The sequence below is a fragment of the Neodiprion lecontei genome, chromosome 1, assembly GCF_021901455.1.
Source record: "Neodiprion lecontei isolate iyNeoLeco1 chromosome 1, iyNeoLeco1.1, whole genome shotgun sequence".
NCBI lineage: Eukaryota > Metazoa > Arthropoda > Insecta > Hymenoptera > Diprionidae > Neodiprion > Neodiprion lecontei.
In genome coordinates, this window is record NC_060260.1 from 8,819,389 (window position 1) to 8,834,859 (window position 15,471).

Genomic DNA, 15,471 nt, shown 5'->3' on the forward strand with positions numbered 1-15,471 from the left:
ACTTACTATCGGATTTCACAGTTCTGTTTCACAAACTTTGACGAAGTCTATACCACGGGAGTCACCGTATATTATACATCGATCGCGATGAACTCGGGCGAGTCATTAAACCGAGGTTTAATTGAAACGATTAATTTGGAGATAAGGACAGATTCAATTAACCGACGATAGATGGACGTCGTGTTTTCGCGGGAGTCGCGGAATCATTATGCAAGCCGATATAAGCGGAGGTAATTAAGCCCGGCCATTTCAAACAGCGAAGACAATAACCGAAGGTTGATCTTTTTTCTTAAAACACCCACGTCGCGATCCGTGTCCGTCGATGACTCTTTCACGACCTGTGTTAATTATCGGAATATCCATGAAGGGTAATCGGCACGCGGAGAGTAACAGGCAGGGATTGTCGGGCACCAATTGAGACAGAGACCGTGCAGCTGTTTGTGATTTATGCGATTCCGTCGCAATCTAGACTCTCGGCTAAATTACACTCGCTTCTGCCGCAGTCGAGCGCATATAATTCGGGTACCTCACGTGACGAGACAATTGCACTTTGCATTACCATCCACACACTCGGAGCCACGTGCATCCGACTGTTCTCTAAGGTGTAGCGAATGTCTTTACCGAAGAATAGACGCCGGCCACCTTGTCGAAAGTATAAAAATAGCTTTTAATGTCGCACGCTCGCGAGTCTCACCATTCTTTCAAAATTACACTCCTCTACTCACGATCGTGTGATATTTACTCCCGCTTTGCCTAACGTGCTTCGTTCGCTTGTCAGTTTCGTTACAAATGCCAACTATTTTGCTGATTCGAATGCATGGATGCGATTCGAGTGGATTCGCGGATGCTTACTTCATCATTGCAGCTCGCCTCGGTTGATTTGCGTTCGCTGTAATAACTGGGAATGAAATTATCTGTATCGAGTAGAATTTTCGAAGGACAATATTCTCTCCACATCTTCAACGAGGCAAAATTTATTCACACTTGAGACGTAACCGCAATGCAATTTCGAAACCGCTTAAAATTTTGCCTCGGATATTTGATCGACCGTGCGATTTCACGATGGAAAAAAAAAAAAAAAAAACGATCGAATCAACGAACAGGGTAATCGTGGAAAAGCAAAGTATAATCACACAAAAATAAGGTTTAAAAAAGAAATTTTATTTGAATTTGATCGAAACGCCTATTATAGTGAAGATGATCATGGTGATAAAATGACAAATTTCACAACGCAGCTAACAGCGCAAAAGCTTTCCGAGTAAAAAGCTCTCACCCTAGAAAAATTGCGTTTTAAACATCTTTCGAATCAGTGCTATGGGGGGCGGGGGGGCGGCGGGGGTGTGTGGGAGGATAACGGAATAAATTGTTTTTCATATTTTTTTGTTTTACATTTTTGCTCCCTTCGACATCGCGGTAGTCGACGATTACTCGCCGGTGTCGAGGGGCGAAAGGAAATCGAGGGCTGCTGCAGGTGGCGGTGGATTGCGGTGGGCATGGGGCCTGATTGCGTAACCCGATTGAACGCCTAGTGGTGGCCCCAGACGGGGACCGGGGCGTATCCGTGACCGGCAAGCACGGTCTTGGTGACGACGGGCGGGGAGTGGACCACCGGGGCGATCGGCTGGTGGACGACGTGGGCCCTCAGGACCGGGACGGCGTGGCTGATCACCTGGGGGGCGACGATGGGTCCGTGGCCCCAGCTGATCGGTACTCCGGTATGGCCCCCGGGAACGGCGGCGACGACGGCCAGGACGGCGGCGAGAACGACCTGGGAATCATACCCGGTGAGAATCGAGCTGGGAAAGGAGGAGGTGTGGGACCATTTTTGACGAAACAACTCGGAGCGCTCAGAGGGAGTCCGGAGCGGTTATCCCATGCTTGAGTGGTTTCAACCACGTTTTCTTTTTGTTTTTTTGTTAACCCCGGACCGAGTGAATGGCACCGGTTCACCGTTTATCGTCTACGCTGTGCGTGCACATGGAACGAGTTGTCATTTGGACAAAGAGAAAAGGAATCGACTATTAGATCTGCGCGCACTCTTTCCCGATTGTCTCTGTCGTTTTCTTTGTTTTCTTGTTCAAGTCCGCGATAGCCAGTTTTCTTTTTCGGTACTTTGGTCCCCGCGTTCGACGATAAGAATTGGAAATAAAGACGAGATAACAGTGTGAATAAAATTGTCCCGAAGTCGTTTATGAGCCTTTTTGATTTTAGAGTAATTGCGTTTTTCTGACTGGATGATTTACACTTCCAGTAACGAATCGAAGAAACGAATCGAGTGTGTAACCGAGACTTTGGCGATTGACGCGTTTTCATTACTGTGTTTCGACTTACCAACTTGAACATGTTGAATGAGAGAGGAGTTTACTACTTGGAGGTAAGTAAGCTTGTGCCTCTGCATCGTATCTCCGGGGTTTTATAGTGGTTTTGAATTGAAAAAATGACCGGTGATTGGATGGAAAATTTTTGGTCACGTGGGTCAACAAACCAGATGACGGCATATTGCGAATAATTGAGTCAGCCGGTTTTGCACTGGTGGGGATCGGTCACCTGATCGGCTTTTCTCCCCCCGAATCCCCTTTTCGAACTTATCCACTCGCTGCCGACATTATCGACTCCCGAACGCTTGTCCCTCCACATTTGACTCCAGGGAACGGAACTCTTTGTACCTTCGTCCCTTGGTTTCTAAAATTTGCTTCGAGGTACCGTTCGAAGTGCCTTGTTTCGTGGATAAGAGCGGTGAATTTTTGCACGAAACAAAAATAATTGACTCGATCAGCGAGTAAGTTTGGTGCCAATGTAGTAGGAGAAAATTTTTTGCTGTCAAAGTTTTGCAAGCATAGCCAGGCAAATTCGTGTTTCGACGTAACAAGCCTGTTGGTTAATTAAACTGGTCAATTTCTAGCTGTCGTGACTAATTTTCTTGAAATTAGCTGACTCAGCGAAGTAGATTTTTCCGCGCGTTGTCAAACCTGAACGCAAAATATTTTTCTGTTTTCCACCATTGCGGCTGAGGGAGAAAGAAGAAGGAAAAAAAAAAAAAAAACGAAAAAACGGTAAAGAAAACGTAACGTCGACGATTTTCATGTAAACGAAATTAGCGGAGAGTTTCGAGCGATTTCCGCGCCCCTTTTATAGCCACAAGCCGTGGAAGTATTTCCCATAAAACGATCGTCTTCCTTGTAGAAATCATTCCATTTGTCGAATAAAGTCGGTTTCGAGTTTCGGGTAAAAGTATTCCGGGAGACGAAGCACGTGTTCTTTGGGCAATAATTTGACATGAATTATAGTAAATTTCAAACTCCTGCAGTGTATAGAAAGTTGTCGCGACGTAACTTTTTCCGATAAATAGAATCCAGAGAATATTACGTTTCCGCTTTACGACAAGGGCACTATAATGCAATATATACGAGAGTGTGGAGGCGGCTGTTTTGTAGGGCTTTAAAATGTTTTTAGAGGGATGAAATGGGCTGGGTCACACGTCAGAGTTGAAGATAGCGTTGCCTCGTATCCTCCGATGTAAAGCCTGAATTTTTATCGTATTTGTTATTTCTTATGGGCGTGGATACACTCTGCTTATATTTCTTATTCCAGAATTCTGACCCTTTTCAATTTTCATTCCACTCCTTCTGCCATGTTATCTTCAATAAAAAAAAAGCAGCAACGTTTTTTTTTTTTTTTTTTTTTTATTGAATTAGCCAAAAATGATTCGACGAAATTCTGCAATATCGGGCAAGTGAGAAATGTTTGGAAATTTTTTCTCACTGATTTTTTGCCTGTCCAAAGTAGTGGGACTGTATAAAAAGCTCATCTCGTGTAACAACTTCAACTCCAGTTTTACTCCTTTTTTCTTTTTTTTTTTTTTGTTGGTTTCTGTTTTTTGATTCTTCTCCTTTTTTGCTTGTCTGAAAAATCGTCCAACATTTGAAGAAAATATAAGCCTGCTGCACGGTTGAGAGTGAAATGAGCTTTTATGTAACTTTCACATAGTAACAGGAATACGAAAAAGAATGCTTAAGATTAATGCCACGTTGTTTTCTGGATTCGTGCGTAGAAACGGTCTTGCAAAGGCGTACGAGCTTCTCACGACTGAGCAATTTTCCCTGAAAATTAATGCGAAACAAAAATTTATCAAGATACAGATTAGGTTACAGAAGAAACTGTACAGCTTCGACGATACATCGAATTTCGATAAATCTGCGGAGAAAACAGAGACCTCGAAAAACTTGCGTGCCAAATCTTTCGCGCTGAATTGAAAGGCAAGAACTCGAGATCGATAATGGGGAAATTTGAGAAGCACAGCTTGCACTATGATGTGCAAGCCTATATTCGGACCTTAGCCGCACAGATGAAGATCATTAATCAGTAATCCGACTAATTGCAGTCTTGTTTGCGATATTCGCCAGCCTAATGATAAAACGGCCAAACATGCTAGAAAGAATTTCGTATGTATAGTGACTAGAAAATTCTAGTAAAAACGGGTAACATTGCAATCGAGGCTTAAATATTGTCGGAATTACAGAAGAGCCTGATACAAAGTGTTTATAGTTGGCAATATTTCGTTTTCTGGCTATTGCAACGTCGAATCTATTTTCTCAGTTTCCGGAACTTATTTTACTCGAATGAGGCCTTAACGTCGATTTATCGTTCCACTAACGTCAAATTATCTCAATGGCCAGAAGAAAATATAATCCGAGTGACCGTTATCAAAAAGAATGGTGACACGTACTATTCATCTTCTGGTTAGACTAACAAAACTCATCTTCATTCCGTAGCCAGGATAATATTTCTCGCTTATGCCAAGTAATGAAAATATACTAAAAAAACTGTACATTAACGACAACTAGAAATTACTCTCGATGCGACCGCGGCGGAAGGTTGAAACCGTGCCTGAAAACTCACGAGTGTTACATTCTATACGCCTATGCACCGCAGGTATTACACGTGCAGAAACATTATGCAATTTACAGGCAAAGGTTGAAGGATTGGGTCACTGGCACGCCTGTTTTGCGCTCTCCTGAGTCCAGAGACGCGATATATAAACGCGGGAACTTGGGCGATTCGTTTCACAACGAGACTTGACTCGGCGATCAAACGTCCGCTTAAAAAACTCTAAACTCGATTTCGAATGCCGCCTGCAGTCTCGCGGATCACAAATTTGGGAAAAAGTTTATTACCGACACGCTAATTACACCGGAACTCGTTCAATTCCCCTGTTCTAATAGCTGCTATTTGCACGAGCACAAAATTACCCCCTGTTATAATGCCTCCCTTCGAATTATGCTCGGGTATAATTTTCACGTATATCTACCCTTTATGCTGAATAAGAGCACCGCACTGCGGACCCCCTAAACTTCCAAGTCAACGAGCGCCTCTTTGTTGTAAAACGAGCCGAGTGCCCAGGCAAATCTCATCGTCTATTAAATATCCTTAAAATTATTTTCATATTTTCAGGCACCGACCGCCGCCTTATTTTAGGCTCCATTTTTGGCCTTGAGGAAATTTTACTTCGCTTGAAACGTGTTTGAATTTACTAGAAAAATCTGCAGAGTTTTGGAAGAATACTATTTTTGTCGACTGAAATCAGTCGAAGGTTGCGTCAAGTTTCGAAGGTACACTTTCTGAATTTGCATGCTGCGAATGTGAATTCGAATCCAACGTTTTTTCCCGAATAGGCAAAGCTTGGAACAATCGTAAAGAAATGAGATGAAGTTTCCCAATATTTCGAGGTTTTTTCCAAAGTACCTTATGGAATTTTCACGATTCGAAAATTCCTGCAAGGATTTAACCGACCGTTAGCTAGCTGAGAAACTATTGCCTTTGTCGATCGTGAAGAAAAAAAAAAACGGTGAGAAAAGCATAAATTTGAAATTTCCAATTCCGCATCGATTTTACATTCACAAAACGGTAGTGCAATCAGTGGCTTGGAGAAGTTGGTGCTGAATCGGTGTTCGTAATTGGGTTCGGTGTGGTGGTTATATCGCGATGGAAACTTTGATCGCATAAATTCACTTCGAAGCACAGTTAGAACATAATTATTAGCTGTTCGTGCAGAGCAAGCGAACTATACAAAAAAAAAAAGAAAAAAGGAAAGAATAGAAAAATGCCAAGTACAGTCGCGTCAGAAGAAGCACTGAAATACTTTTTCGGTAATAGTAACGACAAGGCACTCACGTCAAACTGGAGCCCGCAGTTAATTACATTTTACAAGCCAAATATTTTTGTAAATTTAGCTCTCGCTAAACTCACCCGCAAAGTTGAAGTTGTTGAAGAAGTTTTTTTTTTTTTTTTTGTCAGGTGAGAACCGATGTTTAATAAAAAATAAAATAAAATCGTCAAAAAAAGAACATTCAGCGTACAAAATATCATTCCTGGACGAAACGCGAGCGAATAAATTTCAATCCAAGATCGTAAAAATGATTTCGTGATATATCTATGTCAGCAAATAAAGGTAGAGACTGATCTTTATCCGTTTGTTTAACGACATTATTAATAACACCGGGCTGTTAACACGGTCAATATTAGCCGAATCTGTTATTGACTATCGCCAGAGTTTGCGCAAACTCACCGACACATCGATCCCCGCATTTTAAGAAACTGTGTGTGCTTTTTTTCAAAGCTATACTTTCGACCCGGGGGGAGAGAAGCTTTTTTCGTATCATGCAAACGAGCTTATCACGCATCGGGACGGGGAACGATTGACTTTCGGCGATTACACAGTCGGCGAATTGAAGAGCAAAAAATTTGAAGACTTCGAAAGGTTAAAATTATACTACCCGACCTATACGAAGGTTTCATCTGAGAATATTTTTGCCCAAAATATTTTTCGTAATAATCGGCGTTCGATTGTTACTTATTTTGCGAAGTTTTGGACCCGGATAAATCTATTCGAGTGACTTGCTCAAAATAAGAGGCTAAGAAGAAGAAAAAAAATAATTTACACGTCCCTCTTCGCTGAACTGGAAATATATTCTCTCGAAGTTAAAAATTTTCTTTCTCTCCGCTCAGGTCAAAGAATATAATTCGCAGGGAACGGAAAATTTTACTGTTACTGTAGGAACGAAAAAAAAAATCTAGCAAAGAAATTGGGGTAAGTGCTTTTTTTTTTTCACACGCGCTATTTAAAATGTAGAAAGTCAAATGCTGCGAGGCATCTCTCGGACCTGAGCTAAGAAGTCTACACTGTGAGAGAATTTTTTTTACGCCAAAAACTAATCTTCGACCTTGTTCCAAAGTATGATAAAAACAAAGAAAGAAAGAAAGAGAAAAAAAAAAACAAAAAACTATCGAAAAAACAGCTTTTCCCCAGGAATCTAAATTACAGAATACACAGGCGAACGCACAAAATGGATTACGAAATAGAGCGGTGAAGATCCTTTGCAGGGATGCAAACGCTGCCCGGAATATCTTGTTTGTACAAATAGTCTGATCTTGAACGACGGATAGAATGTATAATATGCCCACCTTGGCGAGTGGATAACTGAGCATATACATATATACATGCATATATGCGAAGCGATTGTACATTTAGCGCCGAGATGCCGAGAGTGGTTCGAGGTGAAGTCTGCAGAGAGTGGGATTTTCTGCGATCGTATGGGAATATCGTTATTCACCCCTCGTAGCGATTAAATACCAAACAAGGGGGCACCGGGCGTCTCTCCACCCCCTCAACCCCCGTTCCATATTCGCCGAAATTTACGAGGATCGCTTAGTTATTCGAGAAACGTCTCGGTTAACTCGGAACCCGGGGCAAAAACGAGGGAATTTCGAGGGTGTTTAAGGTGGCAAAAAAAGGTTCTGCTGCAGCTAGTCGGTATATTCATTTTTCCAAGAGTCATTCAAAGGTGGGCCTTTATTACCGATGCCCACCGAGCTGAAAATAATCGATGCATCGATTAATCGAGTCGAAAAAAAATAATCTAACACGACTCGATTGAATCGGTATAAAATAAATCGATTAAGCGATTATTTCGTATTTATTTTTTTTTTTTTTTCGACGTTGCACAATGTACCAAAATTTCATAAACTTCGGTATGTAGTCTTAATAGCGGAAAAGTTTTTTGATAATTTCGAGCTTCATTCAAAATGTTTTTCAATTTCAGGTGAAAGCATTCATTTATCTTTCACTCATTGTATCAAATAGGTACTTAATAAGTGAGACAGTGATAATAATTGATACTTTAATCACGTAAATTGATATTGTACTGCGTCGTCACGGGAGTAAAAATAATCGAGTCAGCCGATTACTCGAGTTTGAAAAATAATCGATTACTTTTTTGTCATTCTTATTCCTTGTTCACCTCTGTCCGACAGACGTATGCATCTCGTCCCCTGTAATACCGTCGAGCTAAAGTGCAAAATGAGGCAGTAGTCTCACCGAGGTGTCTAGACCTTTGTCTAATCATCTACTGGTTGGTGGGTATATAGCCGTTTGCTCAATGCTGTGCAAGTTTGCATAACAAACAGAAGTTTCGACGCTGTGATAACAGACGTAGATGCGACCGTTATTGTTACGGTAAGTGACCGGAGATTTTGGAAACTTTATTGACGCGACGCGACGTGCGGAGCTTCGAGGGAATCAGCAGAGCTTGGCTAGTCCGATTCGGACGATTTGGGCGAGGCGAGATAAATTTTTAGATAATTGGAAGAAATCAGACTAACGGTGTGGAAAATGTAGACGAATTCTGTTTCACTCACCTGTCTAACGACACAGCAACGAGACTGTAGACCGAAGCCGCAACCGAAACGCCTTGGATGTAAGGTACGGTTTTGCACATCCACCAGCCCAGGATCCATGCTGTGACAAAAAACATCAAATTATCAACATATGAGTGGGGGTGCTGTATTTAACGATGCGATAAACGAATTCGAAGGTCAGTAGAATTAAAACGTAACCAAGCCAAAGCTTGAAAACCGAATTGATTAAATTGAATTTTCCTCGAACAATCTTTTCAAAACACGAACAAAAAAAAACTCGAAAACAATCGATTAGGATACCGAAAATTGAAATTGCTTGCAACTCTAAGAAAGTTGAATCATGTTTCTGCTATTCGAATGTCGAAATCTCGTTTCTTTTTTTTTTTTTAGCCAATTTTGACGAACCAGCGTTGATTTCGCTTTGAGATGACTTTGTTGAAAAGAATTTTTTGAAATTATTCACAATCGGGTATCTTGAGGCAAGGTTCATACGTCGAAGAATTAGTTTAATCAAAGGAAATATTGTTTAAACCAAATTTAACTGCAGATCGACTTCAGTCACAGCTTTTCATCCATATTGTTTCACCATTTTCTTTGTTTCGATACCTTTTTCTTTAGACTCTTTTATGCCGGACGCACCCTTAGATTGAGGCTATCGTTTTGCATTTACCATCAGAAATGCGCCGGGAATTCTTTTGAAAAGTTTAAGATTGAGCGGGAGAAAATTGCGTTTTCCTGGAAAAAGTGTTTGCCATTACCTTGTTCCTGGTATGCGAAATCGATTGAAGAAACGTCGCCTCGTTAAAAGGAGTTCGTGTTCTTCAATGAGAAAACTTGACGTGAACTTTCGCGGGCAAACGACGCAAGGAATTGGTCTCCAATCTTCCAAACCGTGAACGAGTCGAAGTGAAACAGAAGGTCTGTTTGAACGTTAGCGAAAATGTCAATGAGAGTTCAAATAATTGGGATGAAAAATACGAACTTTTCAGCTGCGTAACAAAAGTCGTGAAAATTTTACTCCCCTTTGCAATGCGATCAGAGCTTCCGAAAGTGGGGAAACGGCACGGACGCAAAATGTCACTCTTCTTCGCGTCAAGGTTCGTAGATTTTAATTATACCGTGAAACGTTGTAGCGTAATTACGTGTTTCGCAAAATTACAATATATCGGGTATTGCTGTGGATTAATTCGAAATGGCAATAAAATCAACTTGATAATTTGAGATAAGTGTGACACTTTACGTTTCCGGAGTTTCCCCGTTTTTCTGACGTTCAGTTCTCATGCAACAAATCAAAATACGTGAGGCTGAAGTTATTAACGTTGACGTAACGAAACTTCAGGAAGAAAAAATCATTATTGTGCAAATTTTTAATGATCTTCAAGAAGTTGACTTTTCAAAATACGTGAGTATGTTTTATTCGTCGTGGTTTATTAAATTTGGGAATGATCCTAAATGTGCGAAGTAACGATTTTTCTTAAACACTCATCGGTACTGTAAGCGTTAATTTATTCTTTATTTCAATTATCTACGAGACTCCAATCTATTCTGCATAATACGGTAAACAACAAATTTCGAGCCGATCTACGAGTCTTCTGATAATTTTCTTGAAATTCTCATTTGAAAATTGAATCAATTTTGGGAACAAGTTGACACATAAAACGTTTCTTGTTGAAGTCGTAAGTATCCAGAATTAAAAATACGATTCTAACTTAAAAATTACAAGTCAAGTGGTACAGGGCAAATCAATTCCTATTCTGTCGTGTCAGCTTGGCTAGGATGGCTGGATTCCATCCTCTGTTATGCATATCAATGTACAACTAATAACACGGGAATCAATCAATTACGAGGAAATCCCATTTATTGATAAAACGATGCTCTGCATCGATACAACATCAGGGGATATTGCTACTCCTACTAAGCATGTACAAGGAAATTCTTATACATAACAATCAACGGGACTCGATTTTGGCTGTCGAGGTTAACCTCCTAAAATTACTCTCGTCCAGGCAATACGCTGGATTATTGACAAAACTTCAATCTAATTATATATCACCTGAAAATACGTGGTCTACAAAAGCGTTTATAATTCGATAATTAACGAGGTTGAATCGATTGGGAAAATGAGAAATAAAAAGTTGAATTTCGTTATCATCAAATCATAGGATTAATTTTTTTTTTAAAACCTCAAAAACATGTCGTTTGAGAAGTTTTAGATTTGGTTCTTTAAAGAAAACAAGTCTTTTCTTGCCGCCAGAATTTTTTTACAGTAAAAATCGTTCTAAAACTTGGGCAGTTCCTTTTAGAAAGAGAAATGCACGTCAATAACATCAAACCGAGCCCACATCTGGAGTATCTGCTAAGTTACACGTACACTAATAAACGTTTAAATTATCATCGTATCGAGTTGGTTAACGGACTTGAAAATGGCATTATGAATTAATTGAGCCCCTCGGAAATCGGAGAAAGACCGCTCGACGGCAGTTAAACGCACCTACTGATATAATTAGATAGCGTCCGACCCGATAAAACGGCCACTTAACGCCGGTATCAGTATCGTTGGGTATAAATGATGGGCGAAAGAGTGCGAAGAATCCAAGATTAGTCACTGTAAATCGAGAGGGACTAACGTCACTCGATTTTTTCTTTTTTTTTTTTTCTTTCGCTCAGCTGGAACGAACCAACGAATTTGAATTTCGCCGCCTCTGCAATCCTTCCTTCGGAATTCGTGCCTTGATCCGACTGTCCGCGATATTTTCCTTGGTTCTTGTCCGCTAATTTTATTCATGAAAAACAACGATTTCCACGTCTTTTCTCGAGCCCTTCATGCTTCAGTGGAAACACCGCACCGCGTATCGAAAGTGAACGGCACTCGCTGCATCGCATCGCTTGCAAATGTAAGTAGGTACAGACTGCAATCTGAATCAGCAATCAAGCGTTAACTTATAATTATACACATACGTTATAGGCGCATAATTCATGCCCTGTTACACCGGTATAATAAATATCCGCTGTGTATATGAACTAAATTGTTATTTATTAGCCTCAAGTGCTTCGTGTCGATCCTGTGACGAAGCTAGTGCCGAACTTCTTTCTTAATTACAGGCCACAATGTCGTTTTCGACACTCCGTTATCAAAGTCTGATCGAGGCGGTATTTGAGGCACGAAAAGACGTGCCTTTTTCAACTTGAGACTGTTGTTAGGTAGCGACGATTAAAGGTCTGTCAAATTGATCCAAACACTTTTGATTTTCGATTCGTTCGATTATAGAAGAAAAATTTTATCCAAGACGTTTGAGATGGTCTTGAATCTTTTTTTACGCATCACCCTGCAAGCTTTGAAAATCATGTACCGGGAAAGATTTTTTGGACCAGGACGCAAACGAATTCAGACTTCGATTTACTCGAGAAATTCTTGCCCGAGGTTCGTTGCATTTCAACAATGTCTTCTTATCGCCGAAATCATTGGACGGAAATTTTTATATCTCGCAGCATCGTTCCTATAAAAGAGGCTGAGCGGGCGTGGTTGATCTCGAATAAGATCGTAAGACGAGAAGAGAACGTCGAATAAAATTTCGATCAAGCAAATGGATTGTCTAACAGGTTCGAAATTCGATGAATCATGCTCTTCCAGGCGGTGAACGGAGTCTGGGCCTATACGATTGGAGTGAAAAGTGAGAGGGATAAAAAATGAATTCTATGGCTGCAAACTCTTGCGGCGAGGCGGCAAAGAGCATCGGATTAAAGTGTCGAACCGCTTGTCGTACAGAAAGAGTTCTCTCGGTCTTGATAATGCTCAGTGAAGATTGGAAGCTCGCCAATCAGAGGTTTCGGTGTTTGGCCTGCGGTAAGTGTTTTTTCAATCCATTTAGGATTGACAACAAAATCTGTATACACGTGTAATGTGTGCAGACTCGGTTATCAAGAGAGAGGAATTTCGATTCGTGGTTCGGATACGGTCTGTTTCTCTAAATTCTAATACTTCCACGAGTATCGAGGACCGATTCAGTGAGTTCAAGATTATTTAAGTCAAATAAAGACGCATGTGGACGAAACAGAACCTCATTCTCTGCCATCGACCAAACTGCGTTGCTGTTACGTGATTAGGGATAAATTTAAACAAATATCAAGGCAGTTAAACTGTTTCGTTTCACTGTTGCAAACCGCATATCGCAAGGCAATAAAATCGACTGGTAAATAAAAATTAATCATGGGTAAAAAGATTTCGAAAATTTTTAGGGTCCGCATAGATTCCGGAGACTCTGGAAATGTAAACGAAATTTTTGAGAACTTTCTTTCACATCGAAAAACTGTACGGAATTTTGTCAGATAATTTAGAAATTTCAGGCAAAGAAAGTAAATAAATAAAATTACGATCATTTGCTGGCATGTAATAAGGAAACTTCAGAAAACTAGAGACTATTTAGATTTCGTACGGATCTTTACAGATTCTAAAAAATTTCGTGCTTATTCACAAAAATGAAGAATCTTCACGGATTTTTTGATGTGATAATTCAAATACCCTGGACGAAATGAAAGTATTCACATTCAGATTCGAAAATTAAAATCAAAATATCAAAATATAATTTTTAATCTGACAAAGATTCCCATAAATTAATAAGAGTTGATGGTAATTTATATTTTCTTTGTCACAAAGACACGACATCAATATTACAAGTGTGCTAAACAAATTGTCAATATCTATTATCCATTCCGTACTTCCTTATCGGATTTTCCAGCCAAATAACAACGACCAAATGAAAGATTCGCGAGTACAAAGCTGATCGGAGTAAAACTTGAGTAGCACTGAATCACGGTGTGACGTTGGCCAAAAGTCGCGTAAGCAGATCTTTAATCTCATTGTCAGTGTAGAACCGTACCAGCTACAGACAGTGTCGGCTGAGTAACCGGTCGTGCAATTTTTACGCGAGCATTACGTATCCGCAATAACTGACAGCAGCGTGCATTTCGCATTCGGACAAGGTCCACACCCATGATATAACTTATCGCGCCCAGAATTTACCATTCGCGCTATTTTCCGCAACGGGAGAGCGAATCGGAGATATGCGTTATATACATGTATGCATATATATATATATATAATGTCGGCTAATCTGATATCGCTCGGTAGCTATGCATACACACACACACACACACATACACAAACATATATATATATATGCACATGAATGTACGTAAAGACGGCGACTGCGAGGTGCGATGAAAGAGATCAGCGATTCTCTGCTGCAACCAACCGAGAAACTGAGGAAGTAAAAGCAAACTGCATCGCTGCAGAGATCCTGGCCAATGGACCTGCAACTCTTTTCCAACCTCATGCAACGCTGATAACAATTCTTAAACGACTCCAGAGTCCGACGAATCGCGCTGTCTGCGGCATCTCAAATGTTTCGCTAATCCTTTTGTAACCATATTCGCCGATTGCCACTGCCGTTTTACGTTGTTAGAAAGCCTCGAGAAAAGCGAGTGATAATATAAAAAATAGGTCATCTCCTGTTGTACATGGACACGATTTAATTTCGATCACTGCATTTGCGTTAGTGGAATTATCGGATTATTTGCGTAGATATGTAATCCCGCGCAATAATCATAGATGCAGCATTTTCATACCCGACGCAGCTGCGCTCAAAGTTGGTGTGTATTAAATGATGTGTACAACTTGTTTCGTCCTCGTATCACTTGGGTTGGATGGATTTGATGGTTAATTCCAGTCACGTGTGCGTACGGAACGGTTGATTTCATTACGAGATCAATGCGAAAGTATGAAGAATGCTAATTGCGTGAACTTCAGGTTTTCTTTCTCCTTTGTGTGCGAAGGACTATTCGCATTAAAACTTGAAATTGGGGAGTTTTTGGCTTCGGTATACACACCAGGGTGTTTCAGAAAAAAATGATTCACGATTTTCCACCGTTGCACCCCTTACAAAGTTTACTTACGTTGAAAGAAAGATTCTGTGAAAAGATGAGCGTTCTACGTTATGTGGAAGGTTGCGCTCATTTGATTTTTCACTTTTTTTAACACATTCTTTTGAATTTGTGAAGAAACACGTTTTAGCATTTCAATTATTATTCCTTTCCTGACATTTGTGTTCAACTGAAAGCAGTAAAAAAAATTTACTCACGATTCTTCATGAATTTGAAAAATTGTATAAAAGTGAAAAATCAACTTAGCGCGATCTTCCACATAACGTAGAGCGCTCATTTTTTGAAAGAACCTTTGTTTTTAGCCTTGACAAACTTTCTGGGGGTTTCATAGCGGAGATTCGCAAATAATTTTTTTCTGAAACACCCCGATTCACACATTACTGAACATACACCAAACTGCGAGGCGAATTGTTCATTCATCGGCCTGATTACGGTACATACGTAAATCTAGCCATCTAATGCGGGCAAATATTATACATACCTACGTATTGTTTCTACGAAATGTATATAAATCGAAGATTAAAATCTACTTTCAAACTATCCGGGGAACTAATATCCTGTATTTACTTGAAGCGGGAAACACGCTACGGGCTTGCGATACCTCCGTGATCGTCATTCTTAGAGAAGAGGTAGTCGTGGAGTCCGTGGTGCTGCCATAAAGCTCCGAAGACCAGGGCTCGTCGCAGGGGTTCGTTCAGGTGGCGACATCGATGCAATTCGCCTCCGTTTATCGTGCAAATCTTTACCACTCCTTTCAAACATCAATTTCATTTAATTAAACCAGGATTTAGTTGTTTGTTCATTTTTTTCACACACTGTCAAGTACTGCTGATATTA

At 40.4% G+C, this 15,471-nt stretch overlaps 2 protein-coding genes across 3 annotated transcripts in view; both read right to left on the bottom strand.

The window, feature by feature from the left end:
- Positions 1-15,471, bottom strand: part of LOC107226300 (neuropeptide SIFamide receptor) — a 70,653-nt gene that overhangs the window by 4,001 nt on the left and 51,181 nt on the right. For both annotated transcript variants that reach the window (XM_046736293.1, XM_015667062.2), the window contains one exon: positions 8,695-8,794. In XM_046736293.1, the coding sequence (XP_046592249.1) occupies positions 8,695-8,794 (100 nt within the window). The remainder of the gene's footprint in view (positions 1-8,694; positions 8,795-15,471) is intronic.
- On the bottom strand, positions 1,141-2,383 carry LOC107226301. The gene is made up of 2 exons (XM_015667063.2): positions 2,332-2,383; positions 1,141-1,768 (listed from the first exon to the last, which is right to left on the bottom strand). The coding sequence occupies exons 1-2, from the start codon at positions 2,341-2,343 to the stop codon at positions 1,526-1,528; spliced, it is 255 nt and encodes an 84-aa protein (XP_015522549.1). The 5' UTR covers positions 2,344-2,383; the 3' UTR covers positions 1,141-1,525.